Source organism: Harmonia axyridis, chromosome 2 (assembly GCF_914767665.1).
Source record: "Harmonia axyridis chromosome 2, icHarAxyr1.1, whole genome shotgun sequence".
Lineage (NCBI taxonomy): Eukaryota > Metazoa > Arthropoda > Insecta > Coleoptera > Coccinellidae > Harmonia > Harmonia axyridis.
Window position 1 is genome coordinate 55709490 of NC_059502.1, and position 23778 is coordinate 55733267.

The window sequence follows — 23778 nt, forward strand, 5'->3', positions numbered from 1 at the left end:
CGGTTTGAGTGACACTTTCTTCTATTTCAAAGAAGTACAGACCAATCACTTCACCCGATCAAATTTCACACCATAGAGTGACTTTTTGTGGATATGATGATCTCTCCTCTCAGAAGTTACAATATAATTTTCTCAGTAGAACAATCGGCATCTGTTCTACGCATTATATGGCCAGCTGACTTTAGTTCTTGTTGCAATTGTTAACTGAACTTAATAAGGATGGATATTCAAATCCAGGTGCAAAATACGCCACAGCGTGCAGTAAGAGAGGCCCAAATGTTGCGCGCGACGAGGAATGGCTAAATTTGGATCTTATTCGAAACTTCCACTTACAGCAGCGATATTATAGATCGAACGTGCATTTAGATGATATATTAACCTTTAGACATTGGTAGCACATCCAGTCTCCTCGAATTTTTTTTACTGTATGACCAATTGTATGATCATGGAGGATTATGTTGGCCATAATCTGTCGGTTATGCACAAAACGTACCACAGAATAATAATTTTTGTAGTGAGTTTTTACAATTTTCAGGCGCCCAGCAGTAGATGAACGATACATATTATTGAATGGCTTCAACCTTCAACTAAACATATGACGCTTCGTATGACAGATCTGTTTGACATATGACATTAAAGTCATCGTTATTCTATGATGGAAGAGTCTGGTGATACTAGGAAATTTTGAAGCTCGAAAGACCAAATAAACTACAGGGTGAGTCAAAAATGTATACCGAGCTTTTTGGGGTTTTTTTAGTACATTGGAAAATAAGTATAGTTCAATGAATAAGCTTATGTCCCAAAATGCATATTGAGGAAAATAATTCCTTCCAAAGTTGATAAAATTAAAAACATTTCTCTACATAACTTTTGAAAGTGAATGCTACCAGATTGAATGCATGAATGTTTGTTGTTGAAATACATTTTTTTGTTACATTCCTATATTTCTGATATTGTTATAAAGGGTGTTTTTAGAGAGTGAGTCATTATTTTTTTTTTGACAACTTCTTTCGTTGCATTCCTTTCTGGTGAAAATATAAAAACATTCAATGGAGCGAATAAAAATACAAAAAAAAAATATATTCAAATACGAACAATTGAATCGTTTTCGAGATATTTGAGTTTTTGTAGTCACATGATATCAGCAGATTCATTCATCGCGAGATTCATCGATAACGATATTTTAGCAGGTCATGAACAATTCTGTTCTTAATTTTATCCATGATATAATATGTATGTACCGTTGATAAACAATGAGTACATAACAATAAGGCTGCCTCAACAAGGTTTGGATGAAAATTAAAGTTAGAAATTATTTTCAGTAGGAGGAATTGCTTTTTTCATCAACTTTGGAGGGATCTATCTCACTTAATATGCATTTTGGGTCATGAATTAATTCATTAAAATATACTTTTTTTTCAATCTACTATCACCCTCAGAAAGTTCGGTACACAATTTAGACTGACTCTGTATATTGATGCAAAAATCTACCCGCAAAATCTTATGAGAAAAATACGTGGACATGGGAATCGCACACAAGCTCCTGACTTCACGTCTGTGCTCTTCTTATTTTTCGTCAATGTTCCTTTCCTCAAATATTTCTACGGTTGTCTCGGATAATGTGAATATTTCATTCAAAATTCGGTGCTTCAATGGGTTTAAACCTCTCAAGATATTTTCGTTTTTTTTTTTATGAAGCAGTAGTTGTGATGTAGACTTACAAATCATTATCATCATTGTTAGACAGTTATTTGGGCTGTTACCATCATCTATGCGGTTGGTTGTTTCTGACTTTCGGCAAGCATTCGCCTGCCGTCTTCAGGGTGTTGATCCTGAGAAAGACCAATTATTAGGTTGGCCAAACTTGGTCTGTCTGGACTAGTACGCACCATACCATAGTTCGTATGAGGGTATCGGGGTTTTAACTTTAGTCGTAGTTTGGCAAACAGTTCTTCTCAGAAGCAAATAATCGGTCCTTCTTAGGACCAACACCCTGAAGACGGCAGGTGGATGCTTGCCGAAACCTCGGAATCCACCAACCGCACAGATGATGGAAACAGCCAAAATAACTATCTAACATATAGTCCATCATCAATATTAAGACAACAATTGTTATAATCATTATCGACTGATGTAATTCATGCAAATTTTTTTCCAGGGAAAGAACTTCCAAGGGTACCAATCAAAACATACAAGTGGGAAGACGTAAGAAGATCTCGTAGAAAAGGAGGCTACCCCTGGACATACTTGTATAAGGAAGAATTTGATGAGTCAGTGCACCCTGAAGATTTCAGAATGGACGGTCTGAAGAAGAACAAGACTTCATCAGCGTCGTCAGCCTCCGATTCACTGGACATCAGAGAAATCACCGAAGACGACGTCAAAGGTTTGGAGGGTATAGACAGTTCCTATGTTGTCATCGAGAGTCCCATTCTTTTGGGTGGCCAGAGAGGTGAGCCTATCAAAGATCGAGAGGCCATCATTGAATCTGCTGACAGTTCCGATAGCATCAGTCAGTACTTGGACAAGGAGGAAAGAGGTCCAGAGCAACGCCTTGAAAGTACAGAAACACTCACTCACCATGGACCTGAAGATGAACAAAGAGCGCAAATTGAAAGGGCCAAATCAGAAGAACCAAAACGAAAAAGAAAATTATCGGTCGAAAGTAATTACAGTAGAATAAGTTTATCGCGATTGGGTATGATGAAACGTCTCAGAGAAGCTAAAGATAAAATAAAGCTTCCAAAATTCAGCAGCAAGCAAAAAAAAGAAATGGAGAGTGAAACAATAGAAAAAGTAGCTCCAATTGAGCAACCCCACAAACATTCAAAAAATGAAAAACCTGTTTACATCCATATACCTCTGAAACCACCTGAAGGTGAAACAGATGAATTCTCTCATTTAGAATTCGAAGAAAAACTACCACAAAAACCACCCCCAGTTCCAGAAGTCCAGATAGAAGTTACCGAAGATGTAGAACCAGTGAAAATCGAAGAGAACATTCCTGAAATAGAAGAAACAGATGATCAATCAAACGGAAATAATTTGGGTTTGATCCCTCCAAACGATCAGGAAGATGACGTCAGTGCCATCATATTCCTCGAAGGTGAAGAAGGCTGTGACAGCAAAGGAGAGTATGACATCATTGCCGTCGACATCGATGAAAATTCGCAAGAGATGAAGATGAGTCAAATTACCAACACTGAAGTACGCAGGCAAGTATTGGAGAGTATAAAGAAGGTAGAATCGCAGTCGGACATCGCTGGCAACAAAGAAGGTTCAGGTGTAAGTTTAAGCAGATCATCCAGTAAAGCGAGCAAAACCTCCAAAGCGAGTATACGGAAAAGAAGAGCTAAATCTGTTGAACCAGAGAAGAAAAGAAGGGGGTCTATAGATAGCAGCTACAGTAGAAAGAGTCTTTCGAGAATTGGTCTGTTGAAGAAACTGAAAAAAATTCACATTCCTTTCGTGAAGTCGCAATCTAAGAAATCAATCGCAGAGACTTCGTCTGCTAAGATAGAGGTTGAAACTGAAAAGGAAACACCAAAACCTCAAACTCAAGGTAAGGATCAGAAACCGGTCTACATCCACATACCTTTGAAACCTCCTGAAGGGACAACAGACGAATTTTCGCATTTGGAGTTCAACACCGCGCCTCCTCCTCAGACGAAGGTCGAAACAAACGAAACGAATGAAACCGAACAGGCCGATATGAGTCCCATCGACTCTCCTGAAACATCAAAAGCGCCGCAGTTCATCGTGCTGACGCCGCCTTCAGACGATGAAATCTTGGATAGACCCGATATACCGGAAACTCCTTCCTCCGAAACCGGAAGTCTTTTTCAATTCGGTGAACTACAACACCTGGCGAAGAAAGCAGTTGATCAAATTCTCGAGTCGGTTAATGAGGAGACTGATCAGAAACCTGAACAAGATACGGTCGTTGTTGAAGAAACCCTTCAGGCACCACTTGACGGTAAAGTTGAAGAGAAGGTAGACATACCGAACACAGAAAAGGTGACAATCGATGAAGAGGATGGCTTGAAATCCGTACCGAGCGAGGAGATCAAGTCAAATCTCAAGACGAAGATGAAAGGGGAAAGCTCTCCACTACCCAAGAAGAAAGTTTCTTTCAAGAGGAGGAAATCGAGCCAGGTTTCGCAGGAGTTGAAAGATGATGGATACGAAGAGATCGAATCTCCAGCTACAACAGCTGCTGCGATTTCTGGTGGAAGTGTGGGCCCAGCTGACTCTGCTATCGATGTTTCTGTCGAGTCGATGAATACACTTGATGTGGAGCCTGATTTGAGTAGAAATAAACTCGTGGAGAGCACTTCGTTTGAGGAGGATCACAATAGATGGTCGAAAATAAGGTGAGTTGTATCAATTTAGTTCTAGACAATCTCTTGGGGAGTTTTTGATTTTCAGCAAAATCTTCTTTATCCAGATGCTGGACCTCTACAAGTCTGTAGAGAAATATCTTTCGTGGATCATCTAATTTGTAGTGTTGTTTTATTATTTCACATTACATTCTTATAAAATTGCATAAATCACCTATAGGTCTGCCATTGTTTTATCATGGCATCGGAAATTGCATTCAATTCGGTTGACCCTGTACTTCTAAACAGAAGGTGAAGAATTTTCACCCAATATTAGGAAAGAAATTTTCTGGTAACGGGGCACAGTCCATGAATCATTGTTGGGTAGAAATTGAAAGTGTTGTGCCTAAAGTGACACTTAAATACAATAACAAATAACCTGCATAGAAGACAACTGGTTTTCACAACAATTCGTACAAGTTCTAATCTTCTGAGAGTTCTCTTAGAGGCCTAGGACAGTCAACAAAAAATTGACCATTCGAATCTGAGACTGTTTAGATATTGTACAGGGTGGGCAAATAAGCGAGGTAAGCGGCTATATCTCAGGATCCACTCATCGTAAAAATTTCTACCACTAAAGTGTACAAGAAAACTTACTGGAAATTGTTTTTAAGTTCATACCTCTACCGCTAGAGGGTGTAATAGCTACAAAATATTAAAACCAACCAAAAGAAATATAAATTTTTAGCACAATGATAATTTTGTCATAATTTTGATATTTATACCAAAGAATAGTTTCAGCTCGCAGGTTTAGGAATTTAGAAAATTGGAATCTTTGGACTATCCGCCAAGAAATTTAACGTACAGTATGTTGCATGTAATGTTTTTTGAATAAGTATTTCCAATAATTATAATAAAAAATATGCAATATACTGATTTATTCAACACAGGAGCTCCCTATAATAGTATATTGTGCAACAAGTGGGGAAAGTTCAACTTTTCTCGCGAGTGTGGAAGTTTGTGGCACGAGCCTGAAAGGCGATTGCCGCAAACACACGAGCGAGAAAACTACTTTCGCCACATGTTGCACACTATACTTTTCCTACAACTCCACAAATTTCAATATTTCAAGTAATAGACTTGATTCAAATCAAAATAGCCTTCGTTGATAGTATGTGCTAATTTATTGCGTTTCCATAGAAACGACTCAAAAGCCCAATTTCATTGGTCTACCAAGCGAGGTGTGTGCAAAGTGCCGTAAGAAATAATATTTCCCACAGTATGAGCAATATATAGTTTTGAAATTGAGTAAGCTATGAAGAATACGCTACTTTTCATAGCAGTTGTAGGAAAAATGCTAAAATGCAATAATTGAAATAGCTGTTCAAAACTTCATTTATCTCAATGTATAAAAGCTATTACTTTACGGTGAAAACTACAATATATTATAGATTTTTCCATCGAATGTTATCCTTCGAATTATTAGTTTGGATGTTCGTTAACGTCTGGGTGAAAGACATCAAATGACAATACATCTTTCCAATTTCCTAGATTACTGACAGAAAATTTTACAAACGCCGTTTTGTCTGCTGTTCTCATCACCCACGCTAGTTTATTAAAATGTATCGGTTTCTATTACCTTATGATCTTTAGATCAATCGACAAAAACATATAAATCAAATAATAGTATTTCACAAAATCTCTTTCAATTTGTTACGCTCTGCATGAGACAACATAAACAAACCAATGTTTCCAATCGTCTTTGGAGTGGAAGTCAAATATCTTCTTATAAATACAGCGGTTTTTAAATTTTCCGACACATGCAACAGCCAACAGCAAATGTTAGATCTAAATCCGATTTGTAGGAACCTTATCCTCACGACTAATGTTGTCAGAATCGCGGAGATGCTGGCTTCAATCCAGCAATAATTTCATCTGTGACGACTCTACTGTTGCCAAAAGTCTAATTCGAAAATGGTTCCGCTTGGAGTGAGATCGATGTTTGATGAGCTTTCTCTTTCATTGACCAATGGGAGTACACAAGGGCGGTGAAAGTTTTTCTACGTATTGTTAGATTGACATTTTTCGACAGGAAAGACTCAGGCAATCATAAACTACTAAAAGAATAGTTGATAATTTGGCAGATTTCCATAACTTCAAGGTATGATTCATATTCACAAACTCACAGAATTGTTTTTCGCTACTGCGGTTGTCCAATTAAAAACTTTTCTAGAGTTAGATTCTTCCGAAAAGAGTCGATCAATTTTATCTTTGACCATCAGGTTCTGAATATGATAATATCGTTGTCGAAACAGCTCAAATAGAATTTCAAGTACTTACATGAACTTTGAAGGTTAGCATTCCAATTTTTTTTAATACAGAATGTTCATCTATTGACGCGACGTTCTATTAGGGTTAAGAGCTGGAATATACGATTTTTTTGACACAGTACCATTAGACTTTAGGCTTCATTAAAGCTACATTTCTGAAATACACAGAGTGTACCAAGGAAGTAATTAAAGTGTTAATGACCAAACATATGTTCATTCCTGTGAAACATCCTGTTTTTATCGATTTCTCAGAATACATGGAATAAATAAACCCAAGTTTGTTTGAAGTATCATATACTTGAAACTAACAGTTTTTAAGATATTCCGATTTTTCAGAAATTGGCACAAACTGCGTAGTTACTGTCAACGAAAGCCATTTCGAATTGAATCAGGTAAATGTACCGAACTGAATCGGGTAAATGTACCTGAATACAAGAAATGTTTGTATTATTCAAATTTGCGCAGTTGTACGAAATAGTTTATTGTGCAACTAGAGGGGAAAATCCAACTCTTCTCACGAGTGTGGAAGTTTGTGACACGAGCCTGAAAGGCGAGTGCCGCTAACACACGATTGAGTAAAGGACTTTGTCCACATGTTGCACACTATACTTTTCCTACATCTGCTATGAAAGTAGCGTATTCTTCATAGCTTACTCAATTTCAAAACTATGTATTGCTCATACTGTCGGAAATATTATTTCTCACGGCACTTTGCCCACACCTTGCTTGGTAGACCAATGAATTTATGCTTTTGAGTCCTTTCTATGGAAACGCAATAAATTAGCACATACTGTCAACGAAGGCTATTTTGATTTGAATCAAGTTCATTACTTGAATTATTGAAATTTGTGCAGTTGTGGGAAAAGTATAGTGTGCAACGTGTGGAGAAAGTCGTTTTCTCGCTCCTGTGTTTACGGCATTCGTCTTTCAGGCTCGTTCCACAAACTTCCACACACGCGAGAAAAGTTGGACTTTCCCCACTTGTTGCACAATATACTATTTCCTACAACTGTATCTGACAGTATCTTTTTATTTATTGCGTTTCCAAAGAAACTTCTTAAAATCCCAATTCTACCAAGCAAGGTGTGGGCAAACTGGAATAACATTTCTCACAGTATGAGCAATACATAGTTTTGAAACTGAGTAAGCTATGAAGAATATGCTACCTTCCATAGCAGTTGTAGGAAAATTATTCCTTTGAGGAATATTCGAATTTATTTTTGTAAAAGATAAGGACAGTCGATGTAATTGTACAAAATCTTATATACAAGCATTATATTAAAATTATGTCGTCTCGTTTTAAGGGATGTAAAGGACAATTTGTTTCGAATCTCTTCGCACTGAACAGATTCTGAGGTTAATCCCCATTTGTATCTTATACATTTCAAAAATATATATACCTCTTCTTCTGCCTGAATGTTGATTTTCGTTATTTATACTGTCTTCAGTGTCGTCCGTGTGTTGGTGTTCTCGTTGAAGAGCGCGATCGGGTACAATTACTGATTGAAATTTTTGTTCTATTTTCTTTTCTATTCATCTGACAAGAGAAATTCGATCTAGTGACACTGTTGTTTTGTTGTTGCCTATTTTAATTACGAAGTGTTTGTCATAACGTTGGAAGATTTCTTATGGACCGACATATGGAGATTGCAATGGACACCAATTTGGTTTATCGCGTTTTCGTGGGGATTATTAAAACACAGATGTACGAAAGACGAGAACTTTATTGTGGTACAGCACTTGGAAACATCCTTGAATACTTTACCAACTCAACTGGTCATCACCTCGTAGCTTACTTCACTGAACTCTCCTTTTCCCAGTTTTATACCTAGGTTACAAACATCAAATCATATTGTACACCGTGAATTTCTTCTTCCTTTTCTTATTCTCTAAGTTGTATCACTGCGCAATAATTTCATGATACCTGCACACTAATTAGTATAGGGGAAAGATATTTTGTATTGTACCTTTTTGAGAAGCTTATAAATGAGAAAATTGTATGCACAAGTACCACGCAATACCATTGTTACTAATGCAGGTGCATTTATATTAAGTATTGTGACGAAAAATTCGGCTAGACAGACATTATTTCTTGTTGCTTCTTGTTGCCACAAAGTTGTAGGAAATCTATTGATTCCCTCGAAAATATTCGAGTTGAGCTAAATTTCGAACCAAAATGCTAAAAACGGTGTGAAAACTTGGAATGATCAAAGCCACACCCCTAGGGATCTGTAGAAAGGCTTTACTAACGGTCGAATGGAAAACGACCGGAATGCCCATAAAAATCGGAATTTCAGGGCGTTTAATTCAATTGAGTTCAGGCCAGTCTCCAAGAAGCTAAAACATATGTGCAACACTTGCACCGACAACGAGAAGAGTAAAGATTTTCAGATCTGTTCCCGAGACCGGCGAACAAGTACCTGCCGCAATGACCCAAGTGGCCAGTGATCGATAAGATCTAAATATCATCTTCTTCATACTCTTTTAGTGGGTTGAAAATGAATTGAATTAGTATTTTCATCTCGTTCTTTTATTTCTCTTATTTGTCCTTGGCCGTGAACAACGTGTTAGTAAAAGTACCACAACCCACAAGGTAATCGCCAATGAAGCGATTAGGTATATTTTGAGGCTAAAGACAAATCGTTCTATAAAAATGGTATCGAAATTTTCAGCTCAACTGTTATTATCGGTGTGATGGTTTTTCACGTTTTATATCTCTAGTAACTCAAACATATTTGGAATTGTAATTATTCTACAGGGTGTCCCGTAAAGACCACGTCAAACCGAGGGAGAATGTAGATCAAAGGATAACCCACCTGCTATGACAAAATTCCCATTATAAAAGTCTTACCGTTCTCGAGATATTTTTTTTCATTGAAAATACGTTTCTGACAAAATCAAGTTTGTCAATTCTGTTAATAAATCTTTGATGTTGCATTACTTAGTGAACAATGGCAATTGTTTACGTGCGCAAATATTACTCGCATAATTATTCACCTCAACGAAATTCAATTTTGCCGGCAAATTTTGCGAAAACATCATGCAGATTTTTTCAATAAGATCATTTGGAGCGAAGAGTCTCCCTGTACCAAAGATGAATACCTAAATCCTCTGGACTTTTAATATTGGGGCTGCCTAAATGACAAAGTATACGCACACCCTGTATACGTCTACATCTATGTATCTTACATTGTGAACTCATAGTTTCACACGCTATCCTCGATACCAACAAATGAAGAGGCGTACAACCTTCGTCGATCGCAATCCACGCATCATTGAGCTGTTTTCGCGTCGAAAACGCGATTTTTGGCGCCCGTTCGAGATCGAAGAATCGCGAAAACCTACCAACACAAACCAAACACATTCCCGGAGGACTTACCAGCCGTCGACTGTTCAAAAATAGACGGCAGGTCAGATCTGCCGAGCGTTCACGACGTCGGCCGCCAACAGTCCAACAATAGACTCGCAGACCGCTAAAATTAAAAGGACTCAGTGGTCCGCAGATTACCGCGACGGCATCGCGCAAAGACACCGTGCGAATGCGACGCGCGTGAACCAAAGAATGCAGCAGCACAGGCAGGGCACGGATTTCCTGACCAACAGACGCGGGTCGCTGCAAGCGGGCCTCAGATCGGTCTCAGAAGGTGGGAAGCAGGTGGAGAGGAGGAGGAACACGACGAGGGAGGGCTCCGTGGGTTCGGCGGCCTCCTTGGACGTCCGATGTGCCTGCCAGTATTTTCAGTGCGACTCCCTGCTGCCGGAGAAGAGTCTTCAGGGGAAGACCTCCAGGCCTAGTAGCAGGATCAGCCAGAACGCGAGCCTTAAGACCAACTTGAACTCGACCTCGGACGTCGTCTTCAGAGGGAACCATGTTAGCTTCAACTTAGACAATACGGATTACGATATCGTACGGTAGGTTTCTCGTGATGTCCTCCGGGGATAGTGAAAATCTCTAAAAATACGTTGCAACATTGGCCTTGGGTGTTGACATTGTGCATCTGCTTCAAAACACTCGGTAGTCTTGTCACGACGTGGGACATGTGGATTATTAATTATAAACGAACGAAATTGGGATTGTTAGTCATTGTTCGCTTCTTCGAAGTGTCGGTATCTGCTTCCCATAATGAGTCATGATTCCATAGATAGCTCGTACGGATTGTTTTTATTTATTTTTGAAAAACTAAGTTTTCAATTTATACCTGATATTGCCCATATGATCACCTCTGGCGTCTCTACACTAGCCGATGCTTTTATCAAAATTTAAATACTCTGGCATAGTTGCCAAGGTATCTTTATCTCACCAATAACTCGAAACATTTCTCTTTCAATACTTCAGTTTCGAGGATTATCCATGTAGACCATCTTTCACATGACCCCAGAGAAGAAGTGGTAAATTACACGATCTTGAAGGTCAATTTGCGTCAACCAATGAGGGAATAACCCCGTCTGTACTCATTTGGACGCTTTGGAAAAATTGTGGAATCGAAAAAATAATTAGGAAAGATTATTGCAGAATATGGCAATGTCTGCAACCTAGTTATTGCCTTTGGAATAATATATGTATGGAGTATTTTTCTGAAGGTTTTCTTCATGATCTTCATCCACAGTCAAAGATAGTTCGATGACAATGTAATCATCATCAGATACTATTTGACTATAATTAAAATTGGATCAACAGGATCTTATTCGAATGGCTACTAAAAAACATGCTGACATGCTGATGAAAACCTAATGAAAATGGAGGTTATTCAATTGAAAGCCAGCAGTAGCAGTCTAGGTTGTCTTCCTTGATGCTATACCCAGCGTCTGAACACCTAAGTTTCTCCCCAATGGTAACTCAAAAACTGTTTTCCCCATGCGCTTTTTATAGCAAAAATTCATATTGGGTTTAATGTTTTTCTCCAGTGGGAGATGAAAGGTATCGGACTATAGTATATTTGATGGCAGCACGTTTCCCTCTGGTCAACTTTTGGTTTAGGTTCTATCCGATTTGTTTATTTACCATTACGTCACTATATCTAAAGTTTGATCTTTCAATGTGGATATTCAACAAAAATCTAGGAACAAAAAATCAATGACCTGCTGGATTACCAATTTGCAGCATTTCTGTTGATTTCATCTGTTAATATTTCGCAGAAATTTATTTCAGTTATATGTAATCATAAACAATTCAATCAAAATTCGAGTATGAAAGAGTTGTGTTGTGTGTAATACCTTAAGGTGGTGTGGAAAGCAGTCTATATTCACTATTTGCCGAACTATAATAAATATCCACGAGCAGGCCCTGCATAACTTTTGTTGATTATACTCAATGAAAAGCGTTCGAACATTCGTATATAAATCTTCGTCTGGATTGGAATCTTTCCAGTTCACGTAGCCGCAGTCTGGAAAATGTGAAAATCAAATGATGGATTGATAATTCGTAAACAAAATTTTTTCTCCAGACAAAGATCGACACATATTTTTAGGCGTCCTTGTACTACTAATCCACTGCTGAAATTAATTATTCTGAGCAAAGGAAACATTCGTGGAAATCTGAGTCACACTAGATGTCACACAATTTATGTTTTGTGTAAACTGATTGATGAACAACAAATACTTTCAATTTCACACCATTTATCACTGCTATACAGTGGGGAAAAGCCATAGAGTAATAAACACAGTTAGAGGGAGTGTACGCATTTTTTACATGTTCCCAACATGGTTAGATTACGTTGTCGGATTGTGATATATTTTCAAATCCACAATTTTACTATATCGTTATGAATGTATATTATATTGAATGAAATATATTTATTTGAGTGATTCCCGATTAAATATGCAAATTCGAATATTTGGAATCCGATATTTTTCCTAATTGTCAAATTTTAAGTAAGCAGAATATTCATTATTTTCTGTTTATGCCTGCTGAAATCCAAGATTTGGCAACTTTTGCGCGCCTTCTGTCATCGTCGTTTGGCGAGGTTGAAGTTCGTTTTCTGAATTGAGCATAAACGTAGAATGGAATATGGAATTGAGTGGAATATATTGTTCGACAAAAGTTTTGTGACCTTTTCAAAAGTTGCGGATTCTTGTCCAGAAAATGTTCAACAAAGTCCGTTCAGTTCTCAGTGTATGGAAAGACACTGTAAAGATGCCAATATATATGCCTTCTCTAGCTTTTTCTTCTCTTTTCTCAATCCGAAACAATTAAGAGGGGTTTTATATAATGTGGCATTCTCGTGATCTACCAAAGTCTATCTTCTCCTCTCTTCTCGGCGTTTTTGATACCCCACCACTTCTCAATTGTCAAAAAAATAAAAGTTTGGTCGGAAAGTTATATCATACATATATTCATTATCTAATGAATATAATGATATAATGTAGATAATGAAACCCATACACCGAAAGGTATCAAATGGGATACAGATTATATATATATATACATATATTCATTCTTCAATGTAAAACTCATGTAATTCTTCTTCTTCATTCCAAAAAAATTGATATATGAGGACTTTTCGAGATGACGAATCCCTTAAAATGAGTAAAAGTGAAAACCTCATATAAATCGATTATCTCTATCGTAAAATAAAGCGTACTTAATTTTGAACTGATCGCTGAAACTGTATAGACCCCCCTTAACTTATCGCCTCGAAATGTTACCATAGCAACTGCATACTTCGAGATATTTTCGGATATTTACGGAAGCCGGTTCACTAAATGGTTTGTTAGCAAGGGTATAGTGATCTTCAATTCGTCTCAGGAGCGAACACATCATAAGAAATCCCCACCTATCTTCACCTCCTCTTGTCCACAAACAAAACAACAAAGATGGACAATGTTTGGTTTCACAACAAATCGGAATTTAATAGAAGGCAGGACATCTATGTGTACCTTATTGCTCCAAGGATGGTTACACAATTTTTAACATTTTATGATATTGCTGGTGATCGATCGGCTTGAGTTCTCGTGTAAGCTGAACTTCAAAAGCCTTAAGAATACGGAGAATACGGTGTAATGTCGTTTGTCCCTATTCCCAATATTGAAGAGGAATCGACAAACCTGCGTTTTCGTCAACATTATGGGCTATAGTAGCAATATTCTCAGTTGTTTAAGAGCGACGTATTCGTTTTCGATTCTTATCATCACTAACTTGTTCTAACCAGTGGCGTACCCAAGGGGGGGGATAAGGGGGATACTCCACAACACGGCATTGATGCAATAAGATGGTCTATTTCTTCTTGAGGGATACTGTCCCAAGCTATGCGTACTTCATGTCTCAAAGCCGCCAAAGTCCGTGGTGGCTGGAGTAAATTTCCAAGCCACTTACACATGATGTCCCAAATATGCTCTTTTGGCGATAGATCGGGTGAAATAGGCGGTCATGGCAAAAGCCATGGGTCATATGGGTCACTTCGAAAAAGTTTTAACTAACTCTGGCAACATAAGGTCGGGCATTATCTTGCTGAGATATTGGATTCTCGAGCTGTAAGGTAAGGGAGAACATATGGTTCCACTAATTCTTGAAGGTAACGCAGTGCTATCATGTAACCTCAAATGTCCGGTGTACATGACGCTGAACATCAAACTGAGGTTGACGTCTTTCTCCTCGACGTTGTCTAACCCTTCTTGGGCCATCCTGTGCACCCAAGGAGAATCGAGATTCATCAGAAAAGACGGCTTGATGCCAATCCACATTGCAATGTTAACGTTCTCTGCACCACTGTAATCGGTCTTGTTCTACTAATCACTCATCAGCCAAAGATCGAGTTGTCGCAATTCGGTCTCTAATAGCCTTAAGTCTTAGACGTCGATCTTGAACTTCATGTGTGCCCCTTCGACGTCCGGTGCCTACTCTTCTTCGATTTTGGGCATAATCAAACCACGCTTGACATCTCATAACAGTAGTTGGATTTCTGTTCGTACGGTTAGCGATTTCTCGAAATGACAATCCCACCTCCCGTAGACCAATAATTCAACCCCTTTCAAATTCACTTACCTGGCGATAAATTCCGCGTACACGTGCTCTCAACATCGACTTTGGATCTCCTCGAACAGCTGGTTTGTTGTAAAATTTAAAAAACTTGCAAAAAACGACTAAAATAATAAACAAACAAAAATTGTTTACATGAAAAACCTACACGATTTTTTTTCCAAATTCAATCATATACTCCTTGCTATACTATCTATGTTTTACCAAAAAAAATTCAAAATTTAAAGAGCTCCTTCTGGGTGTTGCAGTTTCTTTGTCAGTTAGTATATTCATTCAAGAAACGAATGTTATAAGTGCTTGTTTCTGGCGGTTAATCAAGAGACAATAATTAGATTTTTCAGATCTCTGGTCCAAATATTGAACTACCAGGTTTTATTTCAACACAGATCTCAACCCATTTACGACTAAGAGATGTTCTTTAGTTCATTAGAAGTTTGAATACCGAAATTGGATGTTAACGCTAGGCTTTATTGAAACATTAAATTATCCGAGCAATCGTCATAATACGTTAGTCTGTGCTGAATTACGTAACGGATGCAAAGTTTAAAAAACAAATGATCGAACTACCTATATGTATTTAATAGTAGGTACGTTAAATAATATCACGTGAACCATTAGTTGCTCCGTGTACCTTTAAACACGATACATTATAGAACTCTGAAGAGGAATATTGCAACGCGATCAAAATGTTTTCGTTTGATTCATTTGAAAAGGTAATGAAGTTAATGTGCAGAAATCTACTGGTGAGTCTTTTTGTACGTAATTTATGAATTTTTCAATTCTAGTTATAATACTCGGTAAAAAATTTTCGAATAAGAAAATCAAGCTAATGAATTATTTTTCAAAAGTGAATAAATAAAAATAGACCCAATATAAGTGTATTAACTGACAAAGAAACTGCAATACCCTGAAAGAACTGTTTAAATTTTAATTTTTTTTGGTGAAACATTGATAGTATAACAAGTAAATGATTGAATTTCGAGAGAAAAATCGTGTTGGTTTTTTAATGTGAACAATTTTTGTTACTTGTTTGTTACCAGCTATTCGAGCAGATCCAAAGTCGAAGTTAAGTTGTTGTTGAAATGCCTAGAACACGTTCCACAACAAACAATTGTCATTTTTTTATATTTTTATTGAATTACCTTAATCAAATAGACTTAATATACTTTTATTTATTGAAATAAATCGACCACCTACCTCATTTCGAGCCAACTTCCGAAAATCATTAAATGTTATTAATTTTTTGTTTCCACGAATACATTTTTTAGAATGAAAATTTGAAATTTTACGAGAGATTCTCACTATAAGCTGAAAGGATGTGAAACTACAAATGTGATACAGATATTATACCAGAGATGCAGATTTTAAGAGGTTTTCTCCTCATGTTTTTTATCAGACTCTCAATGTTTGTTAGAAGCAAGGAGGTAAAACCGTTCATTCTGCGTTAGACTTTTGACATTCCTTATGTATTTCCTTCTAACACATTGATATTGGAATACTGACCTGCCAGCACTGTATATCAGACAATAAAATGCCGAATGATCTATCGAAAAACCTGATTATCTCTATTTCACTTCCAGTGATCATGAATATGAGCCGATTAACCCACCCCCTGAAGAAAAAACCGAAACTTCCCCACCAAAATCCCATGTTTCTGATGTACTGAACCCACCGTCAATTCACACCGATGATGAACTGGACGTATCAGCGCAAGCTGAGCTTTTCTTCAACCGCAGAAACAGTCCATCCAATCTGGGAGCCTCTAGGGGCGCAGATCTGAGAAGCAGCCCTAGTAGATCACCTTCCAGGAGTAGATCGAAAGAAAAGGAACCGGCAAAACCAGGCAAGTTTCAGACAGCCATCAAGGAAAGCGCCACGAAATTCAAGACGAAACTGCAGGGAATCAAAAAACCAACAATATCGCTGCCTTCGAGACCAAAATTCCAAAAACCAAACTTCAAGAAACCCAACATTAACTTGCCGAAACTACCAGACATCTCATCTACGTTCCGAAGAAATTCAAAAGCAGAGGAGGGGAAGAGTGCAGAAACTAAAGATATGGATGTGAAGACTGCGGAAGGATCCGGAAGCAAGGGTATTTTTGACTTCTCAACATATCCCAGGATTTTCAAGAAGAAGAAACGAGAACACGATTCATCTAGTTTGAAAGGGGATGACATGGAGAGACCTGAGAAGAAAACATGGCAGGTAAATAGTACTGAATATACCTTAAACCACAGATTCTTTATAAGATTACAAAGATAAATGGGTCAACAATTCTATCAAGATTAATAGTAAAACTTCACTCCATATACTTCGGTCCTAAACAGTAAAAACAATTTTTCTTTAATAAAATTCGACTTTATTTGTTATCATTATCACCTTAAAAAATTAGCTGGTTCTTCACGGGATGCCAGCACTCTTTGTACGGAAGCTTTGGCCTTGGTTTTTTCTGCTGCTGAATACTATTGCTCTGTTTGGTTCAATAGAGCTCATGTTCATAAAATTGATGCACAGCTTAACGTTTCTATGAGAATTATCAGTGGAACTCAACACCTTCACATTGGTTTCAATCTTCCTAGGAGAATTCGGTGTTTTTTAAATCGACTTGGTCATGGTCGTTGCAATAGTATGCTCTCCAAATGGCATTCTATTGAAAGCCCACTATGTGAGTGTGATGTAGAAGAAACCATTCTAAGCTATCCATTCAGTTTAAGTTTTTTTTCAGAATGGGTCGCTAACTTCAAATCAATTCAATGGGAACAAAAATTTATTACTCCTTTCTGGTTCTTTTCTGTTTTGTTTTCTGATTTAATTATAAAGTCGTCAACCTTTGGTGGAAAGAAAGGATGGAAAAGATGTTGTTTGGATGAAGAAGAAAAAAAAAAAGTTGTCTGTGCTTCCAACACAGCCTTAAAACTCGGTAATCACTTCTTCGATAAAGCCAAGCCAAAGGTCTTCCCCTGGAGTATTCTTTTGGGGCCTGCAAAAAGCCAGAATCAACTGAGGGCCAAATTTGAAGAATAAGTTTAGTGGTACTGAAGTTGGAAGCGCAATTCCTTTAATTTGACCATGGGATTCATCGACTATTGACAAGGATCAAGGAGAGAGAATTTTGTTCTTTTGTATTCGAGGACGTTTTTTCTAATGTCTGCATCACTCAATCGATGAGATAACTTTATTTGATATTCTCGTAGACGGTTTTACCTCTGCCAACATAGAGAATGAACAATGTAACAAGGATGTTCCAAAATAAGGATGCTATAACTTTTTTTTTCGTGGTCTTTGTTGATGTTTTTGGAAATAACAGCTGAATTCGAGCGATCAGATCTTTCAGGTGGTAATCGATCACGTTTAAAGTCAGGATACCTTTTTTCCAGTTTTATTGGAATATCATCTTTCCGACGGTTCATTGCTTCTTACTTTTATCGACCCCGTCTGCCTCAGAAATTTTTTTTCGAACAGCTGATATTTTCGGTCATCTTACAACACTGTAATTTATCGGAAAACCGATGAGAATATTATCAATAGTTGAACTAATAAGAAGGTATGCAATATTTTTAGGTGAGAAGCAAAGAAACTGCCGACATTATTAGAATACCTTTACACTCAGAGGAATCGATGGATCAAGAAAACGGAATTTATCCTCAACCAGAAGAAATATTAGAAGTGGGGCAAATCGAAATCGACCATCGATCGTCTCCGCCTCGATACCAGGAAGATATCGAAGCGGACGATGAAGATGCTTTCCAAAGAGAACGCCAGGAAAAACACAGGTATCAATTTATTTCCCATTTTATGTTGTCATACTACAGTCCTTAAAAACCCTTGAAACATCTAACTCAGTATTTATATTATAGGTGTCGCCAAGTTCTTTAAAATTTCAAAATCTTCTCTTGATTTCGAATCAAGATTCTTGTCAAGAAAAAACAAGAAATCTTGTCTAACAATGATAATGCTGAAAAGTAATAATTTGTAATGAAAAAACAGATTTAAACAAAACACATAATATCTATACTTTAAATTATTGAAAATATTTTTTGTTTCACAAAAATGTATATTAAAAGTAATAAATGATAATACTATCAAATTCAACAAATTTTTAAACCGTATTTCGACCGCCATGAACTAAAGCACAAAAGCCGATTTCTTGGCTTTGTTATTGTTGAGTTGTCGGGAGCTCGGGAATCGGCCGCTCGATTGTACCGGGTTTTTCACCATAATTTGACCCCCCCTTTAACTTTGTTACTAAAAGAGGTACAAAAAAATGTTTTTTACATAAGTTTCACGAAATCGACTAGTTTTTTAAAATGATTTCACAAAACGAAATATATACAGAGTGGGCAACATATTGATTGCAACTTCATTTTTTCAAATGGAACACCCTGTATATTTTTCTATATTTGACTAGTTCTTTTTCCCCTGATTTCGAATATATAACATATGTTTGGCCTATCTCTATTATTCTGAGTACCACAGAGTTTCAAATTTTAAGAACCACCTGGCATGCTCAGTAATCAGTTTTCAAGTGGTAGGCTGCGATAACTCAAAATGCCCTTTTTTGAGTTATCTCGTTGGCAATGACTTATGGACTTATGACATACGTTTGTCATTGAATGGAACTATTCATCGAATATGCACCACCCAGAAGCGGAAAAATTTGAAATATTTTCACTTTATGTGAAGAACATTAAAAATAAGAAAGCTACATGAAGAAAATATATGGAGTTGTATCCAAATCATCCGATTCCAATTTATAGTGCAAAACGTATGTCAAAGCGTTGCCAACGAGATAACTCAAAAAAGGGCATTCTGAGTTATCGTAGCCTACCACTTGAAAACTAATTACTGAGCATGCCAAGTAGTAATTCTTGAAATTTGAAACTCTGTGGTACGCAGAATAAGAGAGAAAAACCAAACATATGTTATATATTCGAAATCAGGGGAAAAAGAACTAATCAAATATAGAAGAATATACAGGGTGTTCCATGTGAAAAAATGAAGTTGCAATCAATATGTTGCTCACTCTGTATATATTTCGTTTTGTGAAATCATTTTAAAAAACACTAGTCGATTTCGTAAAACTTTTGTAGAAAATATTTTTTTGTACCTCTTTTAGTAACATAGTTAAAGGGAGTGTCAAATTATGGTGAAAAACCCGGTACATCAAAAACTGAATTTGACTGCTCGAGTAGAAGATCTTCTTCCATACTGGTAATAACCGACATGATCATAAAAATCCGCCCTCATATTCGACCAAACCGGTGTTACCGAGCTTAACAGCTTGCCATATCAATTTTTTTTCATTTTCAGGTTTCCTAAATTTTCAGGCATCTCATATGAATATTTTGAGCCAAGTAACCCCCCAAAAAGTCGAGTGGGTTATCTCCGATGATTTGCTGGTTAGGATATAATACTTCATTAAATAATACTTAATTTCATGAATATAAATTATTGTTAAATTGAATATTTTTAATTTAGGCTTCTTGTTTGTTGCTTTAGATATTCTTGTTTTCGTATTCCAGATGAGAGATTCCATGCATTATAGTAATTTATTTTTGTACTAGATTCCATGCAGAGAGCTTTTATAGTTCCGGAGAAAAAATTTGGAGGGCGGACAGACGGTTCTTGTCTGTATTCGATTTTTGGATGAAAATTTTAGCGGGTTGAATTTTTTCTGCCTGGAACGATATTCCAAAGTTTTATTATTGGAAATGATAAACCAATGGTAAAAATATTGATATTTCATTGCAGAGAAGCAATTGCTGCAGCTGCCGAACCAGAGGAGAGTCGATGGGATCATGGAAATTTCTACAGATCTCAAAATGGCGAAGTCGAAGAACAGAACGATCGTGAAGAAGAAGAAGACTTACAGAGGGAGGAAGTCAGAGATGAGGAGTATATATTCGAAGCTTACGAAAAGGAGAAAATGGAGCCGGAAATGGTGACAGATTTGGATGCACCAGAGACTCCTTTCGTGCCAAACAGGCAGAAGTAAGTTACTTGAGTTGCTCGTATTGAATGACAAAGTTATGAGTTCAAAATTTCGAATTTCTGTTTATATTGCGCAAAAATCTCTTCTCTCAAACGGTCTAGTAATTCAAGAGATTGAAACTATTCTGTTTTTGACCTGTATTCACCTATATCCTGCCTGAGGTTATTCCATAGTGCATTTATTTTTATTATTATCATGACATTAGCCTTCTACCGTAGGAAAGAAAACTCTCTTCACAGTCTCACTTTTTGCTGAGAGAAACAGGATATTTAAAAAATTAAAAGGATAAAGATTCTGGTCTTCTTTAACCTTTAGGTTCTCGTCTATGTGATCTAAAACTGAAGTCAGAATCAATCTCTTTCATTTAGATGATATACAAGGTGTTCCTGAATTGGAGGGACAAACGAAAATGAAATAATACTCATTTCAAGAAAAAAATAGTCTCATAAACATGGGCCCGCAAACGCTTTGTTTTCAAGATACAGGGTGTTAAGAGGAAACAACACCACGTGACTTTCTCATGATCTGTCAATATTTCTTAGAGAAGGAGGGACCAAAATGATGTGCGGTCTTGTGAGAACGATTGAACGATCAGTAGAAGTTAAGAATATTACAATAGCTTCAGTTTTCGTCGGAAGGAAGTACTTCATTAGTCCTTTTCAAAATGTTCACAAAATCATAGTTTTACCTCTTTTGTAATGACTTTTTTTCACGAATATACTCAAAATACAAAATAATGTTTGAAATATCAGTAGGGGTAGATTACAACAGACAGACAGCTTCGACACAAACCACAGCAGGGACGTTGGTTCATCAGTCAGTTCACTGGGACAACACAGAAGAGGAGTACTGGAAGAGATAGACTCCGACCAGTTCTTCCTAAGGGAGAAAGGTATATCCCAAGATAACATCGATATGGGCAAATATCTGAGCACGGAAATTCGAGAAGCCTTCAGATCGCCTACTAACGCTCTGGCTGACATCCACACCTACAATTATGAAGAGATCAGGGCGTCCAATCAATCCTTGCCGGAAACGAAAAAGAAGCAGGTGAAGAAACCGAAGAGGAGGAAAACGCCACACGCGTCGCAGGAACGATTGAGGTAATGTTATAACTTTGCTTTTTTGGAAGGGGTGTGTTAGCACTGATTTTTCAATTGTTTCCCACGAAGAGTTTAGATCTGTTTCGATATTGTTATTGCTTATGGGACTTACGCGTTTTTTTCAGTAACTTTATCAGAATATTGAGTGACGTTAGGTAATCTAATTCATTTACTAAATTTTCGATATCAATTTATACGGATTTTTTTTTCAGTGTCCAATGCTCCAACTTTTTTTTGGAATTTAGAGAAAAAAAATTTTTGCTTATTTCCAAAGTGCTACATTGTATTCAATATATGGAATTTTTTTCGTTTGATGAAATCTTTGATGAAAAACTAGCTGTTTCGTAGGATCAAGGATCCATCGAGTGTCAACTGCAACATATTTATCCGTATTGGTCGATTTCTTATAAATACGAAATTCAAATGACCTACCTATATTTGAAATATTTCTTCGAATTTTCAAAAATAAAAAGATGAAGGATATTTACCGTTTAGCACTGTCACTTTACACGAAGAATTTATATGAGGATAGTTTCTACCTATTCAGAATCTCTCTATTTCTTCAAATTGAAGGAAAAAATGAAAATTTTCATATTGCAATATCACTAACGTAAATTATCGTCTGTGTAGGTATATCGCCCAAAATTTTGGAAATGAATCAGAGTTTTGTAGCAAGGTTCTTCACTTCATTCATGTAATCTATGTGAAATTTTATACCTACTAGCCAAATTTTATTTTCTTTGATTTTAGAAATGACTTTGCTTTTTGGGACCCACTTAATGTAATATGATGCAGATAGCAGATAGTAAAAAAAAATCAATTCTATATTTTTCCTATATTCGGCAGCAAACATATTTCTATAGCCTATGTTTAATCATATCTTTTGGTAGGTGTCATAAAGCCTACGAAGTGCTCTCTCGGTTGACAATTCCCTACAATATGATATTTTTTCAATTTTATTCGAAGCACTTTCGAATATCGAAGAGAACTGAAGAGCGGTTCAATAGTAAAGAGACAAGAAAAATATTTTTTTTGGGATTCATCCATATGCATTGATGATTAAATCTAATGAATCGCCTGGGGTTTGCTGGCATGAATATTTATTATAATATAATAATATGTTTATTCACAATAATATATAATATGATATGTTCATTTACAAAAATCATTCGAAGGTGAATTAATAATATATCATGTAAAATAATCTTATCGTACATATATTTTCAATGCGAATTGAAATGAATTTTTGTAATATATCCATATTCTTTATACTGTATTCATTTTGTCATAGATCAGTCACTTAATTTTGTGAATTGATCAGACATTCCTATGATTTGAATTTGATTGAACTTGATTTTGATCAACTCTTAACCATATTATATCAATTCTCACTTAAATAATTATATTATATTCGAAAATTGAGTGAGCAGTTAACCTTCTCCAAAAAATATTCTCCACTTATAGGTACGAGCCTGAATCGGAGAATGAAGATTACAATTTCATGCCACCCATCAGGCCTAAGAGAAAAAGTAAGAGGAGAAGAAGAGCAGAACCCGAACCTGTACCATTCGTAGAGACCATACCTCTAGATTCTGCGGAGGGAGCGGAGTACTCACCCGAACAGGAAGAAGAAATACTTCGTCATTACGAGAACGAGCGAATGCGAGGTATTGAACATCCGAATATCCGGGTGTCAGAACCCTACAGCCCGCACCGGCTGCAAGTCATTGACCACCATGATGCCCACCGTAGAGCCTCAGAACCCATACCGGCTGCACCACCTAGAAAGCACAAAAGCTTGAAGAGTTTGAACGCTTCGGAGCATGAGTCCATATTTGAGGAGTATGATAGGAATGATGATAAACACACCGTGAGTATACTTAAAGTAATTTTCTTGTTGAATTCTTTTCTATACATGCACCTCTTTTTTTATTGTAAATGTATGTCTTAGAGAAACTGATATTTCAATGTGAGCTCACTTAGGGTACAGTATTATATAGGCTTCAGATTGGCATTCATTTTGAGATGGAATTGTCAAATAGTTCTACTTCATCAA

General features: G+C 36.8%; 1 protein-coding gene across 2 annotated transcripts in view; it reads left to right on the plus strand.

Moving 5' to 3' along the window:
• The window catches only part of LOC123672838, a 37492-nt gene that overhangs the window by 5934 nt on the left and 7780 nt on the right, over nucleotides 1-23778 (plus strand). For both annotated transcript variants that reach the window (XM_045607146.1, XM_045607147.1), the window contains exons 2-7: nucleotides 2159-4373; nucleotides 16205-16832; nucleotides 18189-18400; nucleotides 20379-20618; nucleotides 21372-21722; nucleotides 23187-23592. In XM_045607146.1, coding sequence (XP_045463102.1) covers nucleotides 2159-4373; nucleotides 16205-16832; nucleotides 18189-18400; nucleotides 20379-20618; nucleotides 21372-21722; nucleotides 23187-23592 — 4052 coding nt within the window. The remainder of the gene's footprint in view (nucleotides 1-2158; nucleotides 4374-16204; nucleotides 16833-18188; nucleotides 18401-20378; nucleotides 20619-21371; nucleotides 21723-23186; nucleotides 23593-23778) is intronic.